This window comes from Alosa sapidissima, chromosome 16 (assembly GCF_018492685.1).
Source record: "Alosa sapidissima isolate fAloSap1 chromosome 16, fAloSap1.pri, whole genome shotgun sequence".
In the NCBI taxonomy this organism is placed as follows: Eukaryota; Metazoa; Chordata; class Actinopteri; order Clupeiformes; family Clupeidae; genus Alosa; species Alosa sapidissima.
This window is the reverse complement of record NC_055972.1, coordinates 28,381,991-28,407,393: the sequence shown is the minus strand read 5'-3', so window position 1 is coordinate 28,407,393 and position 25,403 is coordinate 28,381,991. Positions and strand designations below refer to the sequence as shown.

Here is a 25,403-nt window from a genome sequence, read left to right as displayed (position 1 = left end):
GATTCCAAACAGAATCCTATTGCATACCGATGGAAAAAAGGGAGAGTTGTAAGTGTTAAGCAGTTGTACAACACTATCTTTCCAGATACCTGACTCCCTATTTGTGTGTTAACGTCTTATATTTTCAACAAGGTTATTTATGTCTCTCCAAACAAAGTGGAGATAATGAGCTTTTCTCTTGCTGTGTGCAAGATTAACTAAATAAAGCTTAGGGAAGCTAACTGTTCAGCTGAAGCGGTTTGAGAATGGTCACAGGGATATGAACCCCACAGTACCCATTCAGAAGTAGGAAAGCTGATCGTCTGTCCATGACAAATAAACTCCAAATTTTCCAGCCCAGTCATTGGAAAACACTCAGCTGTGTAGAGCTATGGTGCAGTGGCTTTGGGTGGCAAGGTTATGTCCCAGCCAGGCTTCCATACAATTGAAAATTGAAATGTACTACAACGTTGTGTTAATATGAAAAGGATTGCTTTGACTGATCAGATTACAGTGGCCCTTTTTTGCCTCCATAGACTCAGCCCTGAATGAATACAGTGCTAGGTGGAGCAAGCCATTAAATACAGTATGTCAGGCTTCAGCAGGGGCTGGGTTAGGGTGTGTGTGTGTGTGTGTGGGGGGGGGGGGTGATTATATTTGCGTAATAACTCCGCTAACCTGCTTGCTTTGCAGCCCCAGGTAGTCTTAATGTCCTGTTTGTTTACCCAACATCTGTGCAGTCCCACCCTCTCCCGAGCCCTGGCTTAATGTGGCTTTATTAATGCAGGGGATTCATCATAAGCTCACGCTCCCGCTTGGCACCCTTCATTCTGCTGCTGCTTACGCTCCGTCAGACAGGGACACATGCATGCGTTTACATGTCCGTGGGTTTCCACACTACTGGGGGTACGCCCCACACACACAAGACTGTTTGACCGCTGAGAAAATAAATTGCCGGTTTGTTTGTTGAAGACACATTAGGCTGGTGACAGTGGCCATTCACAGGTTGTGAAGGCAATTTGATTTTGAGATCCACATTCATGAGGATGTGCAATTCATAAATTGCTATCTTTATCCGTCTCAGTGTGTCTTTTCTGCTTGAGATTTAGATAATGCATTATGGATATCTCCGATGCAAGTGAAGCCCCTCATACATTTTGACATATGTCTTGAAGCAATTTTCTAGTAACTATTGGAAAGGATTCCTAAACAAATGCAAATGTTATAGTAGCCTCTTCACTCTTAGGGTTTTCAGACATATGTGTAAGACCGGAGGTTCTGCGGATGTTAAACGGTTGGGCCGTATATCTGAACAACATAAACGGTCATATGGAGGTCCGAACATAGACGGCTGTTCTACTGCTCCCCTCCTAGTATTTCCTCCGGACATTATGTAAATGAGCTGTGTCTGAACGAAGCGAAGTGTTAAGGAACATATTGTTGATGTGTATGGGCCCCCCAGAATGCATCACCTGGAGCTGTCCCATGAAGAAGGGCTAGTTAGGGGCTGTTCTAAGCATCTCTTGCTCATCCTCTGTACCTGAGCCAACCCAAGTCTCTCTGAACACAAATGCTTCTGTCCTCTGACACTCTTCAGCAAGGCTGCCTCCCTTGGCCATTAGATGGGGAAAGACCATTGCCACCACACATAATCCCCATATCAGGCTGGAGCTGGGTGTACTGTAGGTAGCCAGCACAGCTCAGTGAACTGGCAGCGGTAGCCTAGCCTGGCACTCCATCTGTAGATGACCTCATCTCAGACCTCAGTTCAGAACTAATGCGGAAAAGCACTGGGTTTTGGTGAAGGTTTTATGTCCACCATTTTTGACTTAAGGCAAAATCCCCTAGAAGAACTCTGCAGGTGAGATATTTAGTGACTAATAATGTTATTCTGGGTGAGTTGCTGGAAAGGTTAACTGCGGCTTTGGCACGTCGAACACTTAAACCCATCAGATCATTTCACATTTATTAGTGACTGGTGTTTGTGATGGTTGGGGTAACATTCATGCCCTTTTCCAAATGCCATCCTCTCAGAAACGGAACTGAACACTAAATTAAGCTGCAATACTTGCCTGTCATTTGAAACTCCAGTTGATTTCAGCAATGCGATTTATTCACACCCTTAATCGAAATACAAATAAGTTGGTTTAACTTAATTCCAGCAATTAACAACCAAGTTGAATGAGATTAGTGTCAGTCCGTCACAGAACGTGTTCTTATTCAGCTGATGGGAGCATGGTCCTCTGTGGATGTTTTTCTTTGTCACATTTGAAACCACGACAAACTGCTTTAAACTGCGCCTAAACTGCACATGCAGTGAACACTCTCCTGATTCTCATGATAAAGTATTGAAGCTGCACACAGGCTCCTCTTTCATCAAGCCTGCCTCACCTCGGCCCCAGCCCCATACGTCTCTGTATTTACCGAGCGGCAAGATGAATTGTAATGCGCTAAGGAAGCGCTTCAAATTGAGAGCATTCATGTATTACACTCAAAAGAGGTCACATTCGTGTGTAATGCTCTCGATTGTGTTGAACAGTGCTACAGCGTGCAGGAGCACAAATGGAGGGGTATCATTTGTATCTATGCCCCTGGGAGAGAGAGACAGCAGGTGAGGGACGCAGCCTGAGCAGCAACCTCTGTCGTGCACCTCTTTGTACCTGAAGTGCCGCATTAAAATGTAGATTGCGGGTATAGGCAATTTGAAAGGAGTGCCGTTCAATCAAAAAATGTGCTGAATGCTGAGCTCTTGTGACAGGAACATCATTTGTCTGTGACAGGTAGATCATTTAGAGGAGATTCTTTGATGTGGCTTTCTGGGGAAGACAAAATATCAGGTGAGCTATTTGTGGGTCAAAAGGGAATAGGACTCAGCCATGCGGTTTCTTTTGTCCTGGATATTCGCTCCAAAAGTACAACTCTGCAATTTAGTGACTATAATGAGGCAAAACAAGTTATTTCCAATTCCAGGCATAACACATATTATGTTTTATTTATTCTATAGTTACATGAAAACATTATGTTCCATTTATTCTAAAGTTACACGATCTATTTTATGTTATGTCAGGAAATGTTTTCATACAGTCATCACATAATGGCATGCATAATAGTAAACAATAAATATATTACATGTACATGCATGAATAGATGCTTTTCAATCCAGTGCTTGTCTTTAATAGTCTTAGTACAGATGTTGGGCATTATTAGATTGTCAGATTGTGTGGAGATTACAAGATTTACATGCATTGGGGTCTGTCGACGAAGCCCATCTGTCAGAAGTACGTGGATATTAGAGACCCAGAAATGACCTGAATCAAATTAATCCCGTCAATGAGCAAATGGTTTCTAATGGATTCCTACATGAGTGTGTCTGCCACAGTGCAGGAGCGGGGCTCAAATGGAGTGTTTAGTGGCCAGAGTGGCCCCACAGACGTCGAAATGTCGACGGTGAAATGCATTGAAGGACAAATCAATGTGATTGGGATTGCCGCCAGCTCACAGGGGAGTTAAGTCGCTCAAATGGTCAGTTGTGCGTGAAAAAGTCATTTGTTCGACCAGTTGCTGGTTCTCCAGGTAATCCACAGCCCAAGTGGAGACCTCGCTGGATTAAATCACTAGTCCCCCTACCGATCCATTCATCTTACACTGATTGTGAGTTCTGTGCTCCACATTCTCTTTAATGTTCGTATTTTGCCAAATATACTAATTAGAACAAAGATAAAACACATTACATGACAAGATGTCAGCATCATGACAAGATGTCATGTAACAGCTCACCACTAAGTATATACACTGAAAAGAAATAGTGGCACACTCAACATAAATTAGTCTTAGTACACATGAACTTGATACGTTCACATAACCTGACAGCTTGTCCTAACATCATGCGAGCGTCTCACTGTCGCATAGAATTGATTGTTCACACTGAATCTGTTGAATATGCCGTTCTGTTGTGTCATAATTTGAAACTAAAATAGCAAAGCAACGTGAACGAGCGACAGAAAAAAAAATAGAAATAGAGTGTCCGACAAAAGATATGATCAAAACGTTGCGCCGCATCACACTGCACAGCGCTGTGTTGTGTTGATTCCAGGTAGGACATTCCATTTGCAAACAGATGAATCAAACTGATTTTGTCGCTAATGCTTGCAGTGCATGCAGTTAGGACACAATGTAACTTAATCCAAGCAGCAAGATGATGTAACTGAGTTATGTATTATAGGGTACTAATCTTTTTTTTTTACATATTACATGTTCAGGTTGTTCACCTGAACAATCCACCTTAAGGCTGTGACTTTCCCAGTGCATTTGACGCAAACACATCCATGCTAGATGCAAGTCTGACGTGTGTCCACCACTGTAGGGGTTGGCTTGCATCATTTCAACGCTCATTTAACACTGAACTGTGGCCCCTAATAAAGGCTGAATTGGCCACCGCAGAGGTGCCGAGAGGCTCCAGACATTCATTAGCTTAATGAAAACGGGCCTCTCCTGCCGCCGCCCGGTGAGCATTCGCTCTGCCGCCGAGGCCATCTGCTCAAGGGCTCGCCGCCAGCTGCAGGATATTCCTGTCAAATGGAGCCGGCAGGAGGAAGGCAAACACCGCTGGGCTCAGAAACCTGAGGCAGCACCTCCGTAGGAAAAGGGGAAAGAGAAAGGGAGAAGAGAGAGAGAGAAAGAGAGAGAGAGCGAGAGAGAGAGAGAGAAAGAGAGAGATGATCAGGTTGATCGTGGCTGGTTCAGTGCGACATCTGGCCTTTTAAATGTGGTTTGCTGTGCTGCTTTTAATTTAGTTTACTTTTCAATGAGGAACATCTTTTGATGCATCCTGAGGCAGGCGTAACACATGGCATCATTGGAGCCATGTATCAGGGGCATGCTATCACAACTTATTGATTTTTGGAGGCTGAGCACCACATTTGAACACGTTACCATTTGCAGGACTGTGCTTACTGTCCAGTTCTGCTTAAAGAGATTGAAAGAAATTGTAAACATGGAGAAGTCTGTGATATGATTGAATAGGTTTTTCTAGCTAGGCAAAATGTCAAGTCATCACAAGGTGGAACAAATCAGGAAGCCAAGCACTAGCTGGTTATAGCTTTGCTTTGTTTATCTCATATCCCTGCAGTGACATTTGTCTATTGTGGGTGTTGAGAAAACTTTGAAAGCAATCACTGAAGGTTTTCTTTCAGGGGGTTAAAGATGACGAGCAACTAAGATGAGCATTGACAGAGCATTGACTCTCTTAACAGTGCACTCACTAAGACAGATGAGGCACAAAGCAATAGTGAGGCTCACAACACACAAGACCTGATAAATAAGATGTCAAGCCACCTCTAATCTTAACAGCCACGCATCCACAACGAGCCTGCAAATGTCAATGGAAGCCCTTGGGCAAGCACTTGATTGCTCATCATCTGGACAGTATTACTTGGGCTCCCACGGGAGGCAGAGTCATTATTCTACACTTCATCCAGACGCTGACCTCTGGATGGTTCCCAAGAACTTGTCTGGCTTCGGAAACGCCGCTGTATCATAAGAGAGAAGGGAGGGGATGACATTCCCGACTGATTTCAGCACCCGCTCGGAATTACAACAGTATATATAGATGAGCGATTCCAGGTTGTGCCATTTCAGGCAGACAGTGAAAACTGTTTCAAGGCAGAGAAACTGAGGGAAGAAGGAACAGAAAGGGTCATGGAAGGGAGGCGTAAGAACTGAGCTTAATATCGCACTGCTGTGGAGAAAATGATAGGGTTGATATTTGCTGGTCATTGACCCTGTATCTCATTCGCAAACCCGTTTTTTTGTTTACCAAGACATGAAGCTGTTTTTTGTTGTTGTTATTTGAAAGTAAATAATAATGAATGGTCAGGGGGTGAGCAGGCTGGCAAACCAACCACATTACTTTTTCTCTTTTCTCCTTCAGTTTAATTTTGTTGGGAAGCTACTGGGGCCCAGAGGCAATTCCATGAAACGATTACAAGAAGAAACAGGAGCAAAGATGTCTATTCTGGGCAAGGGCTCGATGCGGGACAAAGGCAAGGTAAGATGGCGTCCCTTTCATCTCTCAATATCTCCTCAGTGGTTTGATTGCACAAGTTAAAAATGTGAAATTCCCTCTAAACAATTGTCAAGAGGATTATCACAGTGTCTTTCTTAATGTTGCATTCACTCTTAATCCCACTATTAGTTACCGCAGTAACGTAGCAGTCAGACAGTGAGAAGGGGAAGCAAAACTATTTTTACATGTTTAGTCTAACACGTTAATTAACATAAAAACATGTACAGTCAAGTTGTGTATTGTTGCTTCAAAAGATTTGAATCCTTCAACACATAACACTGGATCCATATTTATGTTGAGATCACATCAGTTGAAATACATGTTGACATTCTAATAAGGCCAGCAAGGCAGGCACATCTTGGATCAATTCACATTAGAGAGAGACTGATCAGGTCACGACCTGACATTCACTACAAGAATTCCTTCATTACCTTCATCCGCATCGTTTTGGTGCGTGTCAATCTTCACACTGTGGAATTTTTGGATCACTTGGAAGGATGTGGTGCAAGGCAAGGGGTGTCATAGGAAAAAAGTGTGTGGGCCCAAGGCTGCCTTGAGAGATGTTCTGGATACGTTCAGTGTTGATTATCTTGGATGACATTTCAGAGTGAAGCAGTATGAATGTATATGTTATCACACCATGAGTATTATGCAAAATGTTCCCCTGAATGGACCACAGTTGAGAATGAGAATCGGGCAAACATTTTCCAGAGAAAACGCACACACACACACACACAGACACAGGCAAGGCTTATTACTCAGTCAACCTATTCATCCTCTTGACTGGTGGTCCCTAAGTAGCAAATGCAGGAAGTGTCTAAAAACTAAATCAACAATGGGCTAAGACAAAAGAACAAGGCCCCAAGGAAACTGTGGTCATTAAAAACAGCTGTGATCTAACACAACTATTGGTAGCTCATGCTGTTGTATAGACTCCAGTTGGCTTATCTGGGGGGAGTATAGGCTACTTCTGTGAACATGGCTTGGCAAAATGTAGACATGGGTTGTCTGAAACGGAAAAAAAATGTTTTGCATTCTGAGACAGCATTGCATGGCAGCAAGGCATCAAGGAATATCTGAATCAAATATCTGTTTAAAATTCTGCCCTCTATACCTTCATTTTGCAGAATTTTGAAGGCAGCATACATGTATCCTTCATGCTATCTTCAACCATAGATTCTTTATAACATCTCTGCTTCAACTTTCACTGGTTAAGTCAGATGTCAGTATCCTGGCAGCGGTGTTCTGTGTTGCTATCTTGCTAGGTCCTCTGAAACAAAGTTCATAGCTGCTACCTTGATGCCTGCTACGGCAAGTGACTCGTTAGACAGTTGAAGGCAGTGAGGCAGCTGGCAGCTACCTTCCATTTTGGACAGACCCTAAGTCAGCTGTTGGAAGCTGGCAACAGTGTTCTATGTTGTTATCTTGCTAGGCCACCCAAAACAACAATTCATAGCTGGTACCTTGATGCCTGGCACTGCTACGGCAAGTCCATGAAGGCAAGCTAGTAGTAGTCCATGAGTGCTGTGCTGATGAACAAATTTTCATCATGCATGTGCACCATGCTCAAACCATGGGCATGGACCGTGTGCAAAGGCGACTTTTAGTAGACAGATGATGGTCAGTCAGCAGTGGAAATCAGTGAGGAGTCTTATGCTTTTGTCCACTGATAGCATTGTGAAAATACGCCCTTATTTTAGCCATGTTTTCTTCCGAGTAGATTTGTTTTTAAGAATGTAAAAGCCAACTTAACCTCTATTGGTGTATGATTAGCACAAGAGGCCCTCATCCACAGAGCAAATGCAGTCTATTCACCTCCCATTGCAGGGAAATAGTTTATAACAACCAGGCTACACTTGAGAACCATCAACTCCAAGATCTCTGTCTTTGAAAGAGTAATTTTGTGAGACAGCAAGAGAATATCTCAGACAGCATGGGATTTCCTATTGAACACAATCCCAGTGGGGTGGCAGTGGGAAGGGTAAGGAACTAGGTGAAGACCATTTCTATGCACAGCTTGCCTTCCACAGGGGGAGCTTCATGAAAGTGACAGAATATGTTTGTTTGTGTTTGTGTGTCTTCACTTTTAGATATCTTTCTTAGTTTTTGCTGTGTCAGACATATTGCTTGTCTGACAAAATACTAGAATATACTAGTGTCCTTGAATGAATTGTACTTGGTGAACAGGTATAGGGATGGCTTGTATTATGTAGTAGTATGTATTCATATTCCGTCAACTGAGAATTAACAAGGTGTATCTGTGTTTTTGCACTAGATAATATACAATAAAATGATTTGGTGAAAAATAATATATATGTATATATTTCAAATATATAAAATAGAATAGTAAGGATACTTACTTACTTCAGTAATGAACTCTGCCAGGCTGCCAGGCATTTTGTTTGTTATGCCAAAAGGCCTCAACAGTAACTTTCCACTGATTTCCATTTGGGGCCTCTCTCTATCTGAGAACTGGGTTCCTACTTGAAACCTAGTAGTAAACTTTTGATTGTGTTGTGTGTGGTTTGCTTTTTTTCCCAAAAAATAAGATGCATTTTCATAAGCAAGGGCATTGCATTTTCCTTCACTGGAATGCCATTATGCTAAAATGAGTTGAACATATAAAATTATTTTCATTTAGACTTGTCATTTTTGGAGTTGCTATACCTGCCAAAAATCTCACATACTAATGGAACTTGGCAGAATATACCGAAACCAAGGGCTCTTTAATAGGTATTTGCATGAATAATTTGCATCCTTTCTCAGCCAACAAAATGCTTGCCACAGGCTGTTGGTGACAGAGTTGACTTGTCACTTGTTAGCTCTCTCTCTCAAGCATCTTCACTTGGATTGCGTGTTGAAGGCCCATTGTGCTGCTGCATTGATTATATAGGCGTTGATTATGGAAGTGGAGTATAATCTGACACTATTGAATTGGACTGAAAAACCTTAACATTTGATTGTTTACTGCGACTCGCTTGACTGTGCCAGTTCATTGTGAATTGTAAATGTGCATATATTTGCATGCGCAATAAGCTCTGGGGTTTCGGGAGACGAGAAACAGCCGAATCTCACAGAGTTTGGCTCCTATTACATTTCTCAGCCTGAGCGGCGTGTGTCTGTAGTGGTGAACATTGGATGTTGACAGGTGCAGTTGGGATTGGTGAGCGAGTGTCATGTTTCATTGAGGGCCTGGTTCAGATACGGTTTGTAACACCTAAGTGACCTTTAAAAAAAAAAGTTGTCCCAAGGAAAGAATCACGAGAAACCAAGGCACAGCACACTTGTGTCAGAGAGGCTGTCTGTCCTGAAAAAATATGTGTCATGAGTGATTATGGTCCCCATGTTTCTCTCTAAGCACTGCATACATCATCTATACTATCTGTACATTTTTGCCAGCAGCTACTGTAGGACTGTTAGCCTGCAGTGTTGAGGTTCATTTCTTCCACCAGTGACAGCTGTGGGTTTAGAGCCCATTTTTAGTCAGTCAAGGCACACCTGAGTCATAATATACCATGACAGGACAGTTCCTTAGTCTGTTCCTTGTGTAATATTCCGAAATAAACAGAGAGGATAGGGAGATCTGGTAGAATTGAAGTAATGCACTCCAAAGTTCTCTGCAGTTTGCTGTAAATTAACATAGGTTTTCCATAGAGAGGATCTGTGAACACTGTAGATTTTCTGTATAGAGGATCCAGCTAACTTCTGATGAAAGTGCACCATATTCAATATGGCAAGTGTTACTCTTAGAGAAATAGTGAAATAGTTGCAGTATGATGATCAGTATGACATATTGGTACAAATAGCAACTTCATGGCAGTTCATCATCAGTTGTGAGCCGTAGACCTTGGCTGAAATGGAAGGTTTGAGAAACACTGGTGTTCCATTTGTATATATTCTTTCTACGGTCCCTTTTGTAAGAGCATCTGTGGTTTTGTGCAAGTGAAAACGGGCTCGGCGGGAGAATGACTTGTTTCTGGGCATTCCTCACAATCATTCTTTTGAAGCTCATGTGTCAACAACTGTTCTTGAGACATTTTCATAGTCTCCTCTGCACTTGAACTGAACTGCTTCGACTCTGTTAGAAGTCATTTGGAAAGTCAGTCTGTGGATGTGTATAGACAATAGTCAACAAAGAGAGTTATGCTATCAGACTGGCATCAAGCAGAATTCAAAGCTTTCATGTAAGGTGCAGATAAAAGTGTTACACAGTTAAAAGTCTGCCCTAGTTTTGGATAACACAGCTTCAACCTTTCAGGTTTCTTTTTGTGTAGGTTTTTATCACTGCAGGAATATGTTGCAAGGTTTGTTTATATGTCAGACGTGATAATATTGTAAGACTTGATTGTACACAATAACATATGTTTTTCTGGAGCACATAAATTATTCAGATCCACATATTTTGTTTAATCTGAAGTCATAGTTCAGATAAATATTTTGTTTTGTGGACACAACCATATGGTATCCGTGAAATACAGTGCTAGTTTCAGTGATGCCTGCACCTGTTACCTGTCACACTTACACTTTCCCAGATGTGAAGAGGTGGGAGGGCTACAGTATATGCAGAGGTGGATGAAAGTACGCAATTCCTTTACTTAGGTGAATGTATAGATACATCAAATATGTATAGATGTGTCAAATATTACTCCAATACAAGTGAAAGTTGCTAAGTCAGACTTTTACTTAAGTTGAAGTACAGAAGTAAATGCTTAAGTATTTAAAAGTACAAGTATTTATTTATTTTTAATTAATTGTGATGTAATGTTTATTTGTTCATTAATAAGGTATACATCCTTTGGTTGGTCATAGGACTTGAACAGACCTTTAGTTCCTTACATTCAACAAAAACATTTGACCTATTTTCATAACTGTAACTGTTCAAATGGATGCAATAATATAATTTAAATCATTCATTCTCTGTTCACAAACCTAAAACATTTTCACCGCAGAATTCAAAACCAGATAACTCAATTATGAGTAGCTTATTTATCGTTTAACAATGTCGGCTAAAGAGCTAGCTATGTGGTGAATGTCAGGTGATTGTCTAATTTCATTCTAACTTCACAATGATCATAGAGGACAGCCTGGTTAACACTAGGCCACTTCTCAAATCTCAATTGCTAACCCCTGGCTGTATGTGAAATATGTGTCTATTATGCATTATAAGTGCATTTATAACCGATTATTACATATTTATAATGCCCTTTTGCACTTTACTAACACAGTGACTAATGCAATAATAATTGTGGATGTCCATAAAATTGTTATGATAAACATTCAGTTCCATAGCCTAAGATAGTACTGGTGAACCATGTTACATTGCAGAACACAAGGTCTACAATTAATGTCATGTCTTGATGCTTTCATGCATACAATTAATGTCATGTGTTACAAACAAGCCAAGTCCACCCCAACAAAGACACGAAAACTGCCAAGACGCTATCTCTGACAAACCAATACAAACAAAAGGGTTACAAAACTAGCTCACTTACCTGCTACGTTGTCTAGGGATTCTAAAATAACTACACGCTATCTAGGACCTGGGTTGTAACGTTAACCTTGCCCTGCCGTGTATGTGTGAACGTGAAATTTGAAAACTAGGTCAGTATGGATGAACTGTGGGTGCGATGAGAAGGCCAGGAGCGTAGCTTACCATCCGCCAAGGAACGCACAGGGATAACCCAATCCTTACTCCCAGCGAGTGGCCAGCCCAAGCTCCAAGTCCTTCAGGTCAAAGTTTTATCTTACGACGACGGTAGTCCACAAAAATGAGAATGTCCAAACAAGAATCCTAAAAAGGTCTGAGAGGTCATGGCACGCTGCGTTGCCGACACAGAAACTCACATCATGGGAAAACGCGCCACCTCAATCAGTCACCTGTTTCCCATTTTCAAACCTTGGTGCGTCCACGCCCACTAATCAGCTGACGCTTCCACGGCCTTCTCATATCAGTGTGTAGTTTCCCTGACTGTCCACTACATAACACATGTCTTGATGATGCTTTTTTTTTACAGTGTGTGGTATTGCTGTTAAATGCAAGGGGGGAGATAATGAGATGTTACAAATGAAGTGTTTCATACTTTAGGCCAGTACCAGAAAGGAGTGCAATAATAGATAGCAGATAATGTTAGCGGGAGGATAGCATTAGAGAATTTGAGTCTGGTATCACATCATTTGGATTTGATTATGGGGCACGTTTTAGCCTAGCATGGAAGCCAGCCTAAATTTACCCCGCCCAACAAAATTTGAGGATGTGAAATGCCTTAATTGCTGTTTTCAGTTCATCTTTTAAAATGATTGAGCTGTCAATATCTTGTATGATAGACGAGGTAGCGGAATCTAAACATCTCCCTTCTCCAGCGGCAGCCATCAAGTCAAGAGCGATCAGGCGACGCGGATGACTACTTCACTGTTGCTCATCTGTTCATCATCACATAAAGCCCGCCCAAACGAGTTGTTTGGCCCGAACACATCTTAACCAGACATATAGACTTCTCAGTGGAGAGACTACAGATGAATATCTCGCCCTCAAATTTTGTGGGTAAATTTGACCATCTGCACTCAAAACATATTGACAAGATGACTGGATAGTCAGATAAAATAAAGAGCCAAACACATAGGTTCCCCACTGTCTTCAGTTTCTGCTTGTTATGAGCTGAAGCAAACCTCACTCTTGGTGGACAAAAGTAGTCAAGTCAAGTCACATTTATTTATATAGCACACTTAAGTGCAATACAATTGACCCAAGGTGCTAGACGTGCTAGACGACTCACACTCTCAATGTGCTATATGTGTGAAAATGCAGTTTAATATCTATATTCACATACATTCACATTTGATTACAGGCTAGACGTCACTTGAAAGGTTTCATAATGTTTGTTATGAAGTCTGCATCACAGGAAGTGGCCGTTGTATAGAGTGCTCTGACTTGAAGTCCAAGTGCATCTACTTCATGTCAAAGACATGTCTCTCAAAGCTGAGTATATTTTCCAGCATTCAAGGCCCTAAAAACAACTCTGACCTATCCTCTACAGTCAGTCTATTAACTAAAGTGAGCCTTTGGTCAGTGTAGTATAGGTTTAGAGAGTCAGAAACACAGGGCTTAAAATTAATTTTTCAAAATGGGGGGGAATTCCCCCCTTAGGTTATTCATGTAGGGGGGATTTACACAATTTGGGGGGGAGGGGGGGTCGATTCTGATACCAAGTCAAGAATTGCGATTTCAATACTTCGATACTTTTTTTAAAAAAGTGTTTGATTTTGGGGCCCCCACCACCCTGACGTCATCAGTAATATATACTGTAGTGGGATCATTCACAACAGTGGACATCCTAGATTCTGCTTGACTCTCTCCACACACACAAACACACACTGAAAATGATAGCTTATGTGATATGTTTCTATCATATATTTTTGAATTCATATAGAGTGTATTTATTTAATAATGCATTTTTTTTAAAGTATAGCATTTTACTAGTAATTACTAGTAGCTAAACATATTTAGTAATTTGAATGCCTCATATTGACGTTTAACCTATAACACTTAGGCATATCTTTAATGTGGTGTGTAGGTCCAATTGAGTGCACATTGCTGATGAGTAGGTGTAATTGAGTGCCTGTCACTTTAAGAAAATACGTGAGAGTAATTCTATGGAGTAATTAGCCCCCCTTCAACCTGACGGTTTTAGGCTATAGTCGCTAGTGAATAAAAGTTGTGCATAGTGCGGTATGTGTATGCAAATCATTATGTTTTCTATGTCATTAGATACAATAAATGTTCAAAAAACTAACATGTCGAAGACAATCTTTCTGGGATCAAGTGTTGACGTGACCTGAGCTAGCAGGATAGTTACCAAGGGGCTCTTTCCAGATGTAAAAGTTTGCCATGGTAGCGTAGCCTATTTGCGTAAGCGCAAAGTGGTTCTCTCTCTCGCTCTCTCTCCGTGTGTGTGTGCGTCTGCATGAGGCTATGTTCAATTCAACTCGGTAGTTGATCAGTCCGGTCAATAGCACCGCATTCACGCCACTTAATGATTGGCTATATTAACGTCATCAGACAGGCTGTAAAAGTGTATGCGGGAATTTCTCGCATTATGATGGCTAGAGTTGCGGGACTTGAACAAATTATGCGCAATACCCGCAATCCCGCAGTGAAATTTAAGCCCTGGGAACAGGTCCCTTTGAGAGACATTAAGCTGTAGTTGTCTGTGCACCGGTGTGTGAGACGAGAGATGAAGAACTGATGGGCTGTAACAGAGTTATTGGCCCTAATAACATACTTGATTGGATTTGTCCATTGTAATGCATTACGTTTAGCAATGTTGTAGTTCCCATAAACTCAGTTTGTGCATGCAATTGCTATTGTATGGATTATATCACTTTTCAAAGTGACATCCTTACTTCTGTATCTGTGTCCTACCTGGAACAGATAGCCAGGTTTTGAATATACTCTAACTGTGGGTACATTTTGTTGATTGCTGGTGCCTGTGTTTTGCAGTAAATGTATAATTTAATTGAATGTAGATCTACCAAAAATGTGGAGTGGTTCTTTTACTGAACTGGTTTTGTTGTTCATTGAACTTGATGCAGATGTTGAAGTATGCACTTTGTTTGTCAGTATCCCAGTAACACCTGAAGCCATTACACATTTACAATATATCCCATTCTCTAGTGCTTTCCATCTTCCTCATTATTCATCAGGCCTTTCAGAAATGAGCACAGATGTTCGAGTCAGAAAAACATACACACCACTTTGCATCTGAGTGATGAGACGTTAAAGGGGTGATATACGACCTCAGATAACAATGCAGCTATCGTTAATGTTGTCTACTGTATGTGTGTGTAAACAACCTACTCTTTTTTTACCTGCAACCAAATCTACCCTTGAGTACAAATAAAGTGACCTTACCTTACCTTAGCTTCTTTTGGAAGATATGTACACATATACCATCCATTTCTGGTTTGATATTTTACCATTCTGTATTTCAAATGACCTCTCAGGTAATATGTCATTTGAGAAAGACGAAGCACACAGAAATAGTTGGATTTAAGGACATAAATACGTCCTTAAGTAATGGCTTAGAGTCTGAAGTGAACACACAAAATACAAGCCCATCCATCTATAATAATCCATAATTATCCATAATAAACCTGTCTATGTCAAATTCCAAAATATCCAAATAATATGCTGACATGATTCAAAATGCAGATCCCAATTGATTAACAGACCTACCATCATTGTCCATGAAAGTTTAATGCGCTGATTTCTTGATGATTTACCATTATGGAACATTTATGAGAAAAATTTGAGTTTTGAGGAGTATTATTATGTAAGTGTGATTGTATTGAAAAATGACAGTACATTTAAATAAACTGTCTACATAGAGATAAGGTCTGGGATGCTCTGGGATGTTCTTAATGGCAGTGGTGGCTGATGTTATAGTCTGTCCTGGGTATCTGTCATAGTGACAGATGTGTCCTCAGAAGTCTGCTTCTAGTGTCTGTTTACTCAGGAGGAGAGAGAGAGCGAGAGAGCGAGCGAGAGATGGATAGAGACATGACATTTGTGGAGAGTCTTGATCCTCTCATCACAGTGGATCATGTTGACAGTAAAACTCTAATCAATAAAAAAAAGAACTAAGGCTAAGTAGGCCAGCGAATCCACATGTCCTCCCAGGAAATAGAGGCGGTGAGCACCACGGTCTCACTCGACCCTGCAGGCCAGCGACTCCACATGTCCTCACAGGAAGTAGAGGAGGTGAGCACCACGGTCTCACTCTACCCAACACGGGAAGCCCAGTGGTGGTGGGTGTCCCCACACATGTCGATATGTGTCGTCAAGCGATGAGGGGCATGTTGTCCTGGACTGCATTGTCTTTGGCAGTAGACTTTCTTTGACAGAAGAATGTGAAATATTTGTTTGATTAAGGCTATTAACAGACTAATATTAGTATGATTAACACAGAAAGAGAGAAAAGGAGAGTGAGAAAATGAATGTATACACAATATCATTAATTTCTTACATACACTGATAGTGGCAGTGCCTAAGTCCCTTTTTGAAGGGACCTTGTGACTGACATGGCTGATTATGCTGTGATTGCCCTCTGTGTTAGCTACATCCTGAAACCTAATACAAAAGAAGACATTTAGCCCACATGTCAAGTTTATTAGGCGCTCAAGTCACAACGCCTTAGGAATCACGCCTGTTCGACCCCAGTCTTGGATCTCTGTGCCGGCGTGTGATTAAATTGCCAGAGGTGATATTTGGGAAATGGTAGCCCACGCAGCGAACACAATTTCTCTGCCATTAGTCATTGTTTCTGGACTCTCTTGTGGCAACTCTGGGTAGAGAGGAGGCGAGGAGAAGACTCCTGGCCCCAAACTCTATTAAGTCATTCTCCTCAGAACATGTCCTTTTTGTTTAACTCCTGTCAAGCTGTTTCTTTTTGTTTCTCTGCGACTGTTGACTAAGACAGGTTTCCTGGTGATGCATTGTAAAGTTGTTAAGCACACAGGACAGTGTCTTTTATAATATGTGGGTCGCCCATGCTGTTTGGCTCAATATCATACAATAAATTATTATTTTACTCAACCAAATATTCAGGAAAAACTGTTGTTCGGTTCATCATTTATCTCTGCAGGCATTGGTAGAAGAAATAGACGTGAAAGCATTTTCCTTTTATTGCACTGATAATGGATTACAATGAAGATGCCACTTGGTATTTTTAAATAAGGTTGTCATTTTTTAATTCTACTTGACTACTGTGTTGTAAATGCAAAACCAATGACTACCAAGCTGTTATTGTAGCACATTGCATTTATATTTACGATGCTGCGTGACTGGTTTTGCTCATGCGTAATCTGTTTCTTGTTCACAGGAGGAAGAGCTGAGGAAAAGCGGCGAGGCCAAGTACGCCCATTTGAGTAATGATCTCCATGTTTTAATTGAAGTCTTCGCTCCTCCCGGAGAAGCCTATTCCCGGATGAGCCATGCCTTGGAGGAGATTAAGAAATTTCTGGTCCCGGTAAGTTCGTCCAATTCATTTACAGCCATTCCTAGAGGGTAATTGGCGGTCGCACATGTTGATGGATTTTACACCCCTCCACTGATTAACCACTCTATCCAGGACCAATTTGTACATGCAAAATGAAAAGTAGAAGATAGTTTGGAAGGTTAAGAGTAGGATGAAATCTTTCTTTAAAGGACTGATGACCTCTTCAAGAGTGAGTATTATGCTTTCACCATTGTCTCCAGTGTCTTATGCAAAACTATCTATCTTCATACGACATAAAACCTGTCATTTGTAGTTATTGATGAAAAATACATCATTAAAGAACATAGAACAGTATTTTAATGTGTGGTATTTTGGATTCTTTCATCATAAGCTCTTATTTTAAAACGCCTCATTATATACTGATTTGTAATGTTTCTCTGTAACCGTAGGTGACCAGGGGTCTGGAATATGTATAAACTTGAAACATGTGCTTTGCTCTGCAATTGCTCTACCCTCCGTGCTAACAAGGAGGCATAATGTATTCCAAACCTAATAAGGGCCAAAATAAATAAATAAATAAATTGAGCACTCGCAGGCCAAAGTGCCTCTAAGCCTAGAGCGTTTAGCAGTAATTAATGTGCATACTGTATCCCTGCTAAGCCGTCTACTGCTGTAAATATTAATAGCTCTTTTCAACAAGTCTGCCTGCCCCTCCGGTGAAACCATTCAGAGAAGTTACCATGTTACTTTCCTTGCAGCAAGAGTTTCACCAACCCCCCCCCCCCCACACACACACACACACACACACACACACAGTTCTACCCTGAGGGTGAACATCACAGGCCTTCAGCTTGAGGGATTCCACTGGTGGAGTGCACCATCAGCAGATATGGCAGTGGGGTCCCAGGCTGTCCTCTCAGGGCACTGTGTAATGTGCCTGTTTTGTTTGGGCTGATGATCCACAAATCATACAAATGGGCGTGAAGCATGGCAGGGTGTTTCTGCTGCGGATTAAGGGCGTCGCTAAAAACATGACATATCCTGTTGGTCAACATCAAAGCATGATGCAATGCAAAGTATACGAAAGCTCAGAAAATGGTTTCTGCTTTTATGTGGTGCAGTATGGCTGCTGTCCTCATGCAAAACACTCATTCTGCGTCTTCCCCTGTCTATCCAACTGTATTATCTAGCCACAGTCAAGACTCTCATCATCAAAACATCACTGTAACAGTGGATAGCTGTGGCTAAAATATTATTATTATTATTATTATTATTGTTGTTGTTATTGTTGTAGTGTTGTTGTTGTTATACACACAGGCTTTGGTGGCTGGTTCAAACCAGCTCCTTGGTAAACAGTGTTCTAAGTTGGTGGTTGATATCTCCAAGCCTGTGGCTAACTTTCAGCATAAAGTTTGGACTCTAGCCACACCATGTTTGATAGGGACATTGTTTGTTTACTTGTTATAAAATCAGTTAGCCTCTATCACTGAGACACAGAGTCAGGAAAAAGACAGAATAATGTTGCATCATAGCATGTTGTTTGTGTGGCATAGAGTTGCCTTGTTTAATACACTAGAAAACTTGGGTTCTGCCCCTGAATCACCCAGCCTATTGTTAGCCAACATCTGCAGAGCTAGGAAGAATAGTCTTATCCGACACCATTTAAATTATAACAACATTGCGAGAAGTTTGAAGAGGATAATACACAAAGGTTTTAGAGAGCAATTAAGGCAACATGTGGCTGTGTGTTTCTGGGATGCTGTCACATTGTATACAGCACACTGGATTAATTAAACTATTCTGTGCTGAAGTGCTAGTCTTAATTATGTACTCTATACACAGGAGAGGAGTACAGGGAGATATGTCTATATGTTTGTGGTGTCCTGAGACTTTAGTTGCCTTGCTCATTTAAACATTTAGTTTAGGAAAATGATTTGTCCTTGTTGTTCAAACTCTGTTCATAGTCAGAGTGTAAGTCAGTTTTGAATGTGACGGCACATAAGTGTAAATATCACTAGTTAATCAATCAGCGTCAACCACACCACATATTATAACAAAAACGTCATGAAGAACGGTATCATTTGGGGGACACTTTCAGAGTGATTTTAAACCTGACAGCCAATCAGAACTAAATCATGTTTTAGAAATCACATAAATAAACAACACGAGGGAGACTTTCAGTGTTTTGTTATAGTTGTTGGTTATAGTTGCAGTAGTTTTTATAGTTACAATTCTTGATGTGGATCAACCTTAACCCATTATGACACTGGATCTGGCTTTAAGCCCTTCAATCTAATTAAGTGCAGTGTTTTCTTATAAAGGTGGACATAAGTTTTTTTCACTGGGAATTGACACCGCAAGCAAGATATAAGCAAGAATGAAACGCAATTAATCAGATTACTCTGCCTCCGTATTTAACGTGACACAACATTGAGTTTATTCATCTATTTGTCTATGTGCACACTTCACATATGTGTAAAATAAAGTGAAAAAATATACTTTTCTCTGCTTTTAACGTCTGTAATACACACATTAAAGCGCTTCAGATGCAAATTGATACGCTGATTCTAATGGAATTCTATCGCAATAGACGAACATCAGGCAGGCAACTGAAAAACTCTTTAAAAACGGCTCTTGTGTAAATTCCCAGTCAGGGTTGAGTGGTTCTTAGTCATGAGCTGTATTCATTTTTCTTCTGTTACTACAAGGAGAGTGTTCGGCCAGTGTGTGTTGACACCAAAGACTCAAAGCCTGAAATGTTCCTCATTGTTATATTCTTCTCATTCTTAGAGAGTGAATGCACTTTGCGTAACACTAACTTGTGTATTTTTTATTTATTTAAAGACACTACACAAAAATAGAGCATGTGAAATCCCTTACTTTACCTGACTTATCCAGAAATGAACCCAATAAACGTGTGTTCTTAGCTAAATGTCAATTTATTTTACTTATCACAAAATTGTGGGTATTATTAATACTTATAATTATACTGTAATTGGAGCTTATGACGCTACCCACAGCAGTATGTCACAATAGCGCCAACCTGGGAGTTTGCCTATCAATCAATAAACAATTGTAAGCCAAAACACAACATATCATTTACAAGCTAATTTTCATTGACAACCTCTCATGTAGCGTCAGGGGTGAGGAACAGTTTGCACGGTGGCTTAATTGCTTGATTAGCTTCAAAATAATTAACCTCATTGGCAATTAACCACAACCAGACATTTTCTCTCTAATTGTCTGCAGTATAGATGCTGATGCAGCAGGATACTGCTGGGTTCATGAGTCACTGCCCACATGAAAGGTGCTCAGGATAGAGAAAGAGAGTGAAGAAACTGACACAAGCTGATGAATGACTGTGATTGTAAACCCGCACATACAGTAGGCCTAAGCATCTAAGCATCAGATTGCGGAAACATGAAATAAAAGTAAATGAATGGAATAGCAACCCAGTATGACATAATGTATGCATGACAGCACATTTTGGCATTCTGTAGAACAAGAATGCCAAAAAAAAACAATAACAACCTATAACTTAACCACTTACAATTTCAACATACATAAATTCAGGCACAATACATATTATGCATGACTTCTACCAAAAGCCTTTCCTGTGCCAAAGGGGTCTTTTGATTATAGCAGCCTGAATTGAGGCTAATTCAGAATGACGGAATGCACAGTTAATCTAACCCATGGTCGAACAGCATGCTAAATGAGTGGCCTGCGGCATCAGTCATAAACATGTACTTGACTTGCTTTACTGTAAACCACGCCAGAGGTCTCACGCAGCCTGTGAGCAATTTGCTGATTGGAAATGCCCAGGGCACTTCTGTGGCATGGCCACCGACTGGCTACAGTATACACTGTGACTGCAGCAGAGATATCCGTGGGGACGTGTGTGTGTGTGTGTGTGTGTGTGTGTGTCTGTGTGTGTGTGTGTGTGTGTGTATGTGTGAGCTCTGCTGCACCAGTGCATATGGCCTCAGAGTTTACAGCATACAGCATGGGCCTCGTTTAAGTGATGTGGAGAACCATTTCAAACTATCTATGATCCTTCTTTTTCTTCTCTCTCCATCACTCTCTTTCAGCCAAATAAGACATAGTTATTGGAGATAAACAACTCACCAAAATGAAACACTGCAATCAAAACTCAATGATCCTTTCTAAAAATGTAATTATTGCAACAAAGCCATACACACATGCATAATTTGAATGACTCTTTCAAATCAACAGCAACACACGGATGTGTTTAATATAGGGCTGTCAATCGATTAAAAAAAATAATCTAATTAATCACATACTCTGTGATTAATTAATCTAAATTAATCGTATATATGATTTTTGCTGTGAAAGTATTTTAAATATTTAAATTCAAATGAATCATTAAATAATCAGCATTAGTGACATTAAAGTTCAAAAACTCCATTTCTAGAAACACCAAATCCAAGAACGATGGAGCAAACTACCAAGGTTGCTACCAAGGTTACTACGCAAGTTAGCAAACAACGCTTTCTAGAAACAAGCCCCAGATCTGGCCACAAGTCTTCGTTGACATCGCAGGTGATGTCCTCTCGGGCTAGGCAACGGGGAAAATATCACCTTGTGGGCCATATGCACCCTTGAACTGACCCCACCTCACTGTCTCTGCATGCCCCTTCCATTGCTTGCAAAAGAGGCATGCAGGTATGTGGTTGGTGGTCATATACTTTTCATTGGCACACAGAAAATAATTCTTCGATATGGTTTTAGATATGGGGAGTAAAGGGGCAAATACAGAACTGTACACGGGTACTCAATATAAAAGTGCACACTTCAACAGGTACACAAATACAGAACTGTACACGGTACTCAATATAAAAGTGCACACTTCAACAGGTACTCAAATACAGAACTGTACACGGTACTCAATGTAAAAGTGCACACTTGAACAGGTACTCAAATACAGAACTGTACACGGGTACTCAATATAAAAGTGCACACTTCAACAGGTACTCAAATACAGAACTGTACACGGTACTCAATATAAAAGTGCACACTTCAACAGGTACTCAAATACAGAACTGTACACGGTACTCAATATAAAAGTGCACACTTCAACAGGTACTCAAATACAGAACTGTACACGGTACTCAATGTAAAAGTGCACACTTCAACAGGTACTCAAATACAGAACTGTACACGGTACTCAATGTAAAAGTGCACACTTCAACAGGCACTCAAATACAGAACTGTACACGGGTACTCAATATAAAAGTGCACACTTCAACAGGTACACAATAACTTACCTGAAGTCTATTTGTAGTGCTAAGCCTCACACTGATTGGTGTTTAGTTTTCTCTGTAAATGTTTTCAGGTATATGGGTTTTACCAATTAACAGATGTGCTTCCACTTTGAAAAGAAGTGTTTTCTCAATGATAACGGGATATTTCACTTTTGGGTAACACTTTACACTAAGGGTACATGAATTATCATGAATTCATGCATGAATTAATTCATGATTTATGCATTACTTCATTCCTTAATATCTTTATGCATGAACAACTCATTAATTAAAGCATTAGGTACGGTGGGTACATCATTATGATTTTTTAAGCATGATCATCATAATTACATGAATTTAAGGTTAATTACTCATGAGTTCATCATGTTTGTGGCCCCTCAACAAGTGTGAACAATGGCATGTGTTTAGAGAACTGCACAAGTTGAGTTCAAATAAGAATTTGAGGTGTGATGACCACATTCTTGGCAGAAAAAGAAATCATCATAATCATTCTTGATGATGATCATTAAATCATAAATCATAATGATGTGCCCACCATACGTAATGCTTTAGTTGATGTGTTGTTCATGTATGAGGTCACAAATGGCAGACTATGAACTCATGTAAATTTCTGATGATTAATGAGATATTATGTAAGGAATGAAGTTATACATAAATCATTAATTATTTCATGCATAAATTCATGATAATTCATGTACCCACTTTTGAACAAGGTGCCTAATGTAAGAAATTGTGTGTAGTGTTTCACAATAAGTGTGTTATAGAATTGCAAACAATGTGCAAAGTAGAAAAATGGTTTAAGCTATGGTTACACAGTGTTTAAAGCATGCTACAAGAAGTTTATGCATTGAGACTTTGGTCTGAGCTTTTGATTTTAGTGTGTAGGCTAAGCAATGGAAAAGAACTGTAAACAACCACAGACATTCAACTTCAACCTGCGTATAAAAAATGCACAGTATATCTTGTATTCATAACTCTTTGTGTGGTTTCTGAACATTATTTCTGGACTCAGTATAAAGTAATTTCAGTCCAGACAATTTCCTACCCTAATAAACCTGACTGCATTCCATCTTCAATGATGTATCCATCAGGGTCTATTCAGCATGAAATAGCCAATCAAAACCAATCATCTCACGACCGAAGTCAAGGTCAGACAGCACTGTCATATTATGCCACTCCAAGTAATTTACAGAGCTATTGTGTCTAAATAAGATCACACTTGTATGAGTTCAAACATCTCCACCAAAGTAACATTGATTTAAAACATTAAAGTATGATTTCCTTTCATTCAGCTTCACTGACAAGTCTGACTGAATGCTTCACTTCTAATAATAAACAACTTCTGCATGTTATGTGGACATTTGTAGATAAGTTTTAACTGGGGAGCTGTTTAGCATTTTGAGTGTTTGCAAGTTTTGCCACCTGCAGTGGAAAAAATGATTAAGACGGAATGTCTTCTTCTTCGGAATGCCTCTTTCTGATCGCCAGAGTCATCCTCGACCCAGTAAGGATATCTCTCCAGCCCCTAACACACACACACATACACACACACACACACACACACACACACACACACACACACACACACAAATCCATATATGTATATATATACTGTATATTTATATTACCCTACTCTACAGCACAGGAGGGGAGTGCACGACAGGTGAAAATGAGAGCGATTTATCAGTCCTCGCTTCAGACACGATAATAAAATAAAAGCAATCCACTTTGTAAATGCCCCTGTGATTTGCGGCCCTGTCATGTTCAATCAGAGTGCCCAAGAAATGGTACCAACACAGGAAGACACTATGTCTTAACAAAGCAGCAATCAAACATGCTGTTAGGGGACTGATACTGGTGATGTTCGGTGTGCTTACTATAATGGACCCTTATTCAGCTTATGGTGCGTACTTCTATTGCTTCAATGAGGACTGACCGTTTCATGTGAAAAATGCAACTAAATCACATTTTGTTAAATGCTATACAGCATGTGTGTACTTTGATGTATGTGAATGATACTCTACCACAGTGTTTGTGTGTGTGTGTGTGTGTGTGTGTGTGTGTGTGTGTGTGTGTGTGTGTGTGTGTGTCACCATTGAGTACCCTTCTGCCTCTCTCTCCGGCAGCTGTGCAGCAGAGTGTGTGCACAGGCGTCCTGTCCAACTTGGCCTTTGATGGCCGCTGTGAGGGAAATGAAGCCGGACATTTACAGTGTGCCCGTGCAGCTGTGTCTGTGTGTGTGTGTGTGTGTGCTCGACATTAACAGTGTGCCCGTGCAGCTGTCCCCACAGTGGTTCATTTTCTCTCACACACACACACACACACACACACCTTTCTTCCATTGGAGTGGGTTTGATTGGAACACTTCAGCGTTTGTGTCCAAGTAGCCACAGTGAACATCTGGCGCAGGAGGAAGATAAATCTTGCCTTTCATTTAATGTTCTGTGTGTGTGTGCGTGTGTGCGTGCGTGCGTGTGTGCGTGTGTCACCCACAGGACTACAATGATGAGATCCGACAGGAGCAGCTTCGTGAGCTCTCCTACTTGAACGGATCAGAAGACTCCGGAAGAGGGAGGGCAGCACGAGGGCGTGGCCTGCGGTTGGCGTCAACGGCAACCACAAGGTGGATGTTTGTGACATCATAATATGTTTTTTGTGTGACTATAGACCCTTTCAAGAGAGTTCCATTATCAGCATCATAGTTGGCCCCACAAGACTTCCTTTTTAACATTCCATATGTTATCTTAATTCAGAGGAAGTAGATTGGGGCCCAAATAGAACGTTCAAGCATTGTTTTTGTTTTTATTGTTGAACGGGTCAATACATGTTTCACTTCGATCAAGGATTTTGGAGTATGGACTTCTGGACTGTAGACTTGTCAAATGTGACTCACAGGTTCAGGAGTTTCTCCCCCAAGACATAGCGGCTCAGAATAGAATTACCAAATGCAATTTTGACTCAAATAACTGATTCAATTGGGCATGAAACGCACCCTGAATAAAGTTAAGCCTGAGCTGTAATTTACATAAGGTTTTAATGCAGTCTGTAGGTTCAACATATTCCAAAGGCCCAAACACGAAC

At 40.7% G+C, this 25,403-nt stretch overlaps 1 protein-coding gene across 5 annotated transcripts in view; it reads left to right on the top strand.

The window, feature by feature from the left end:
* Positions 1–25,403, top strand: part of khdrbs2 (KH domain containing, RNA binding, signal transduction associated 2) — a 77,543-nt gene that overhangs the window by 30,770 nt on the left and 21,370 nt on the right. For all 5 annotated transcript variants that reach the window (XM_042066230.1, XM_042066229.1, XM_042066227.1 and 2 more), the window contains exons 3-5: positions 5,909–6,025; positions 16,921–17,067; positions 24,818–24,945. In XM_042066230.1, the coding sequence (XP_041922164.1) occupies positions 5,909–6,025; positions 16,921–17,067; positions 24,818–24,945 (392 nt within the window). The remainder of the gene's footprint in view (positions 1–5,908; positions 6,026–16,920; positions 17,068–24,817; positions 24,946–25,403) is intronic.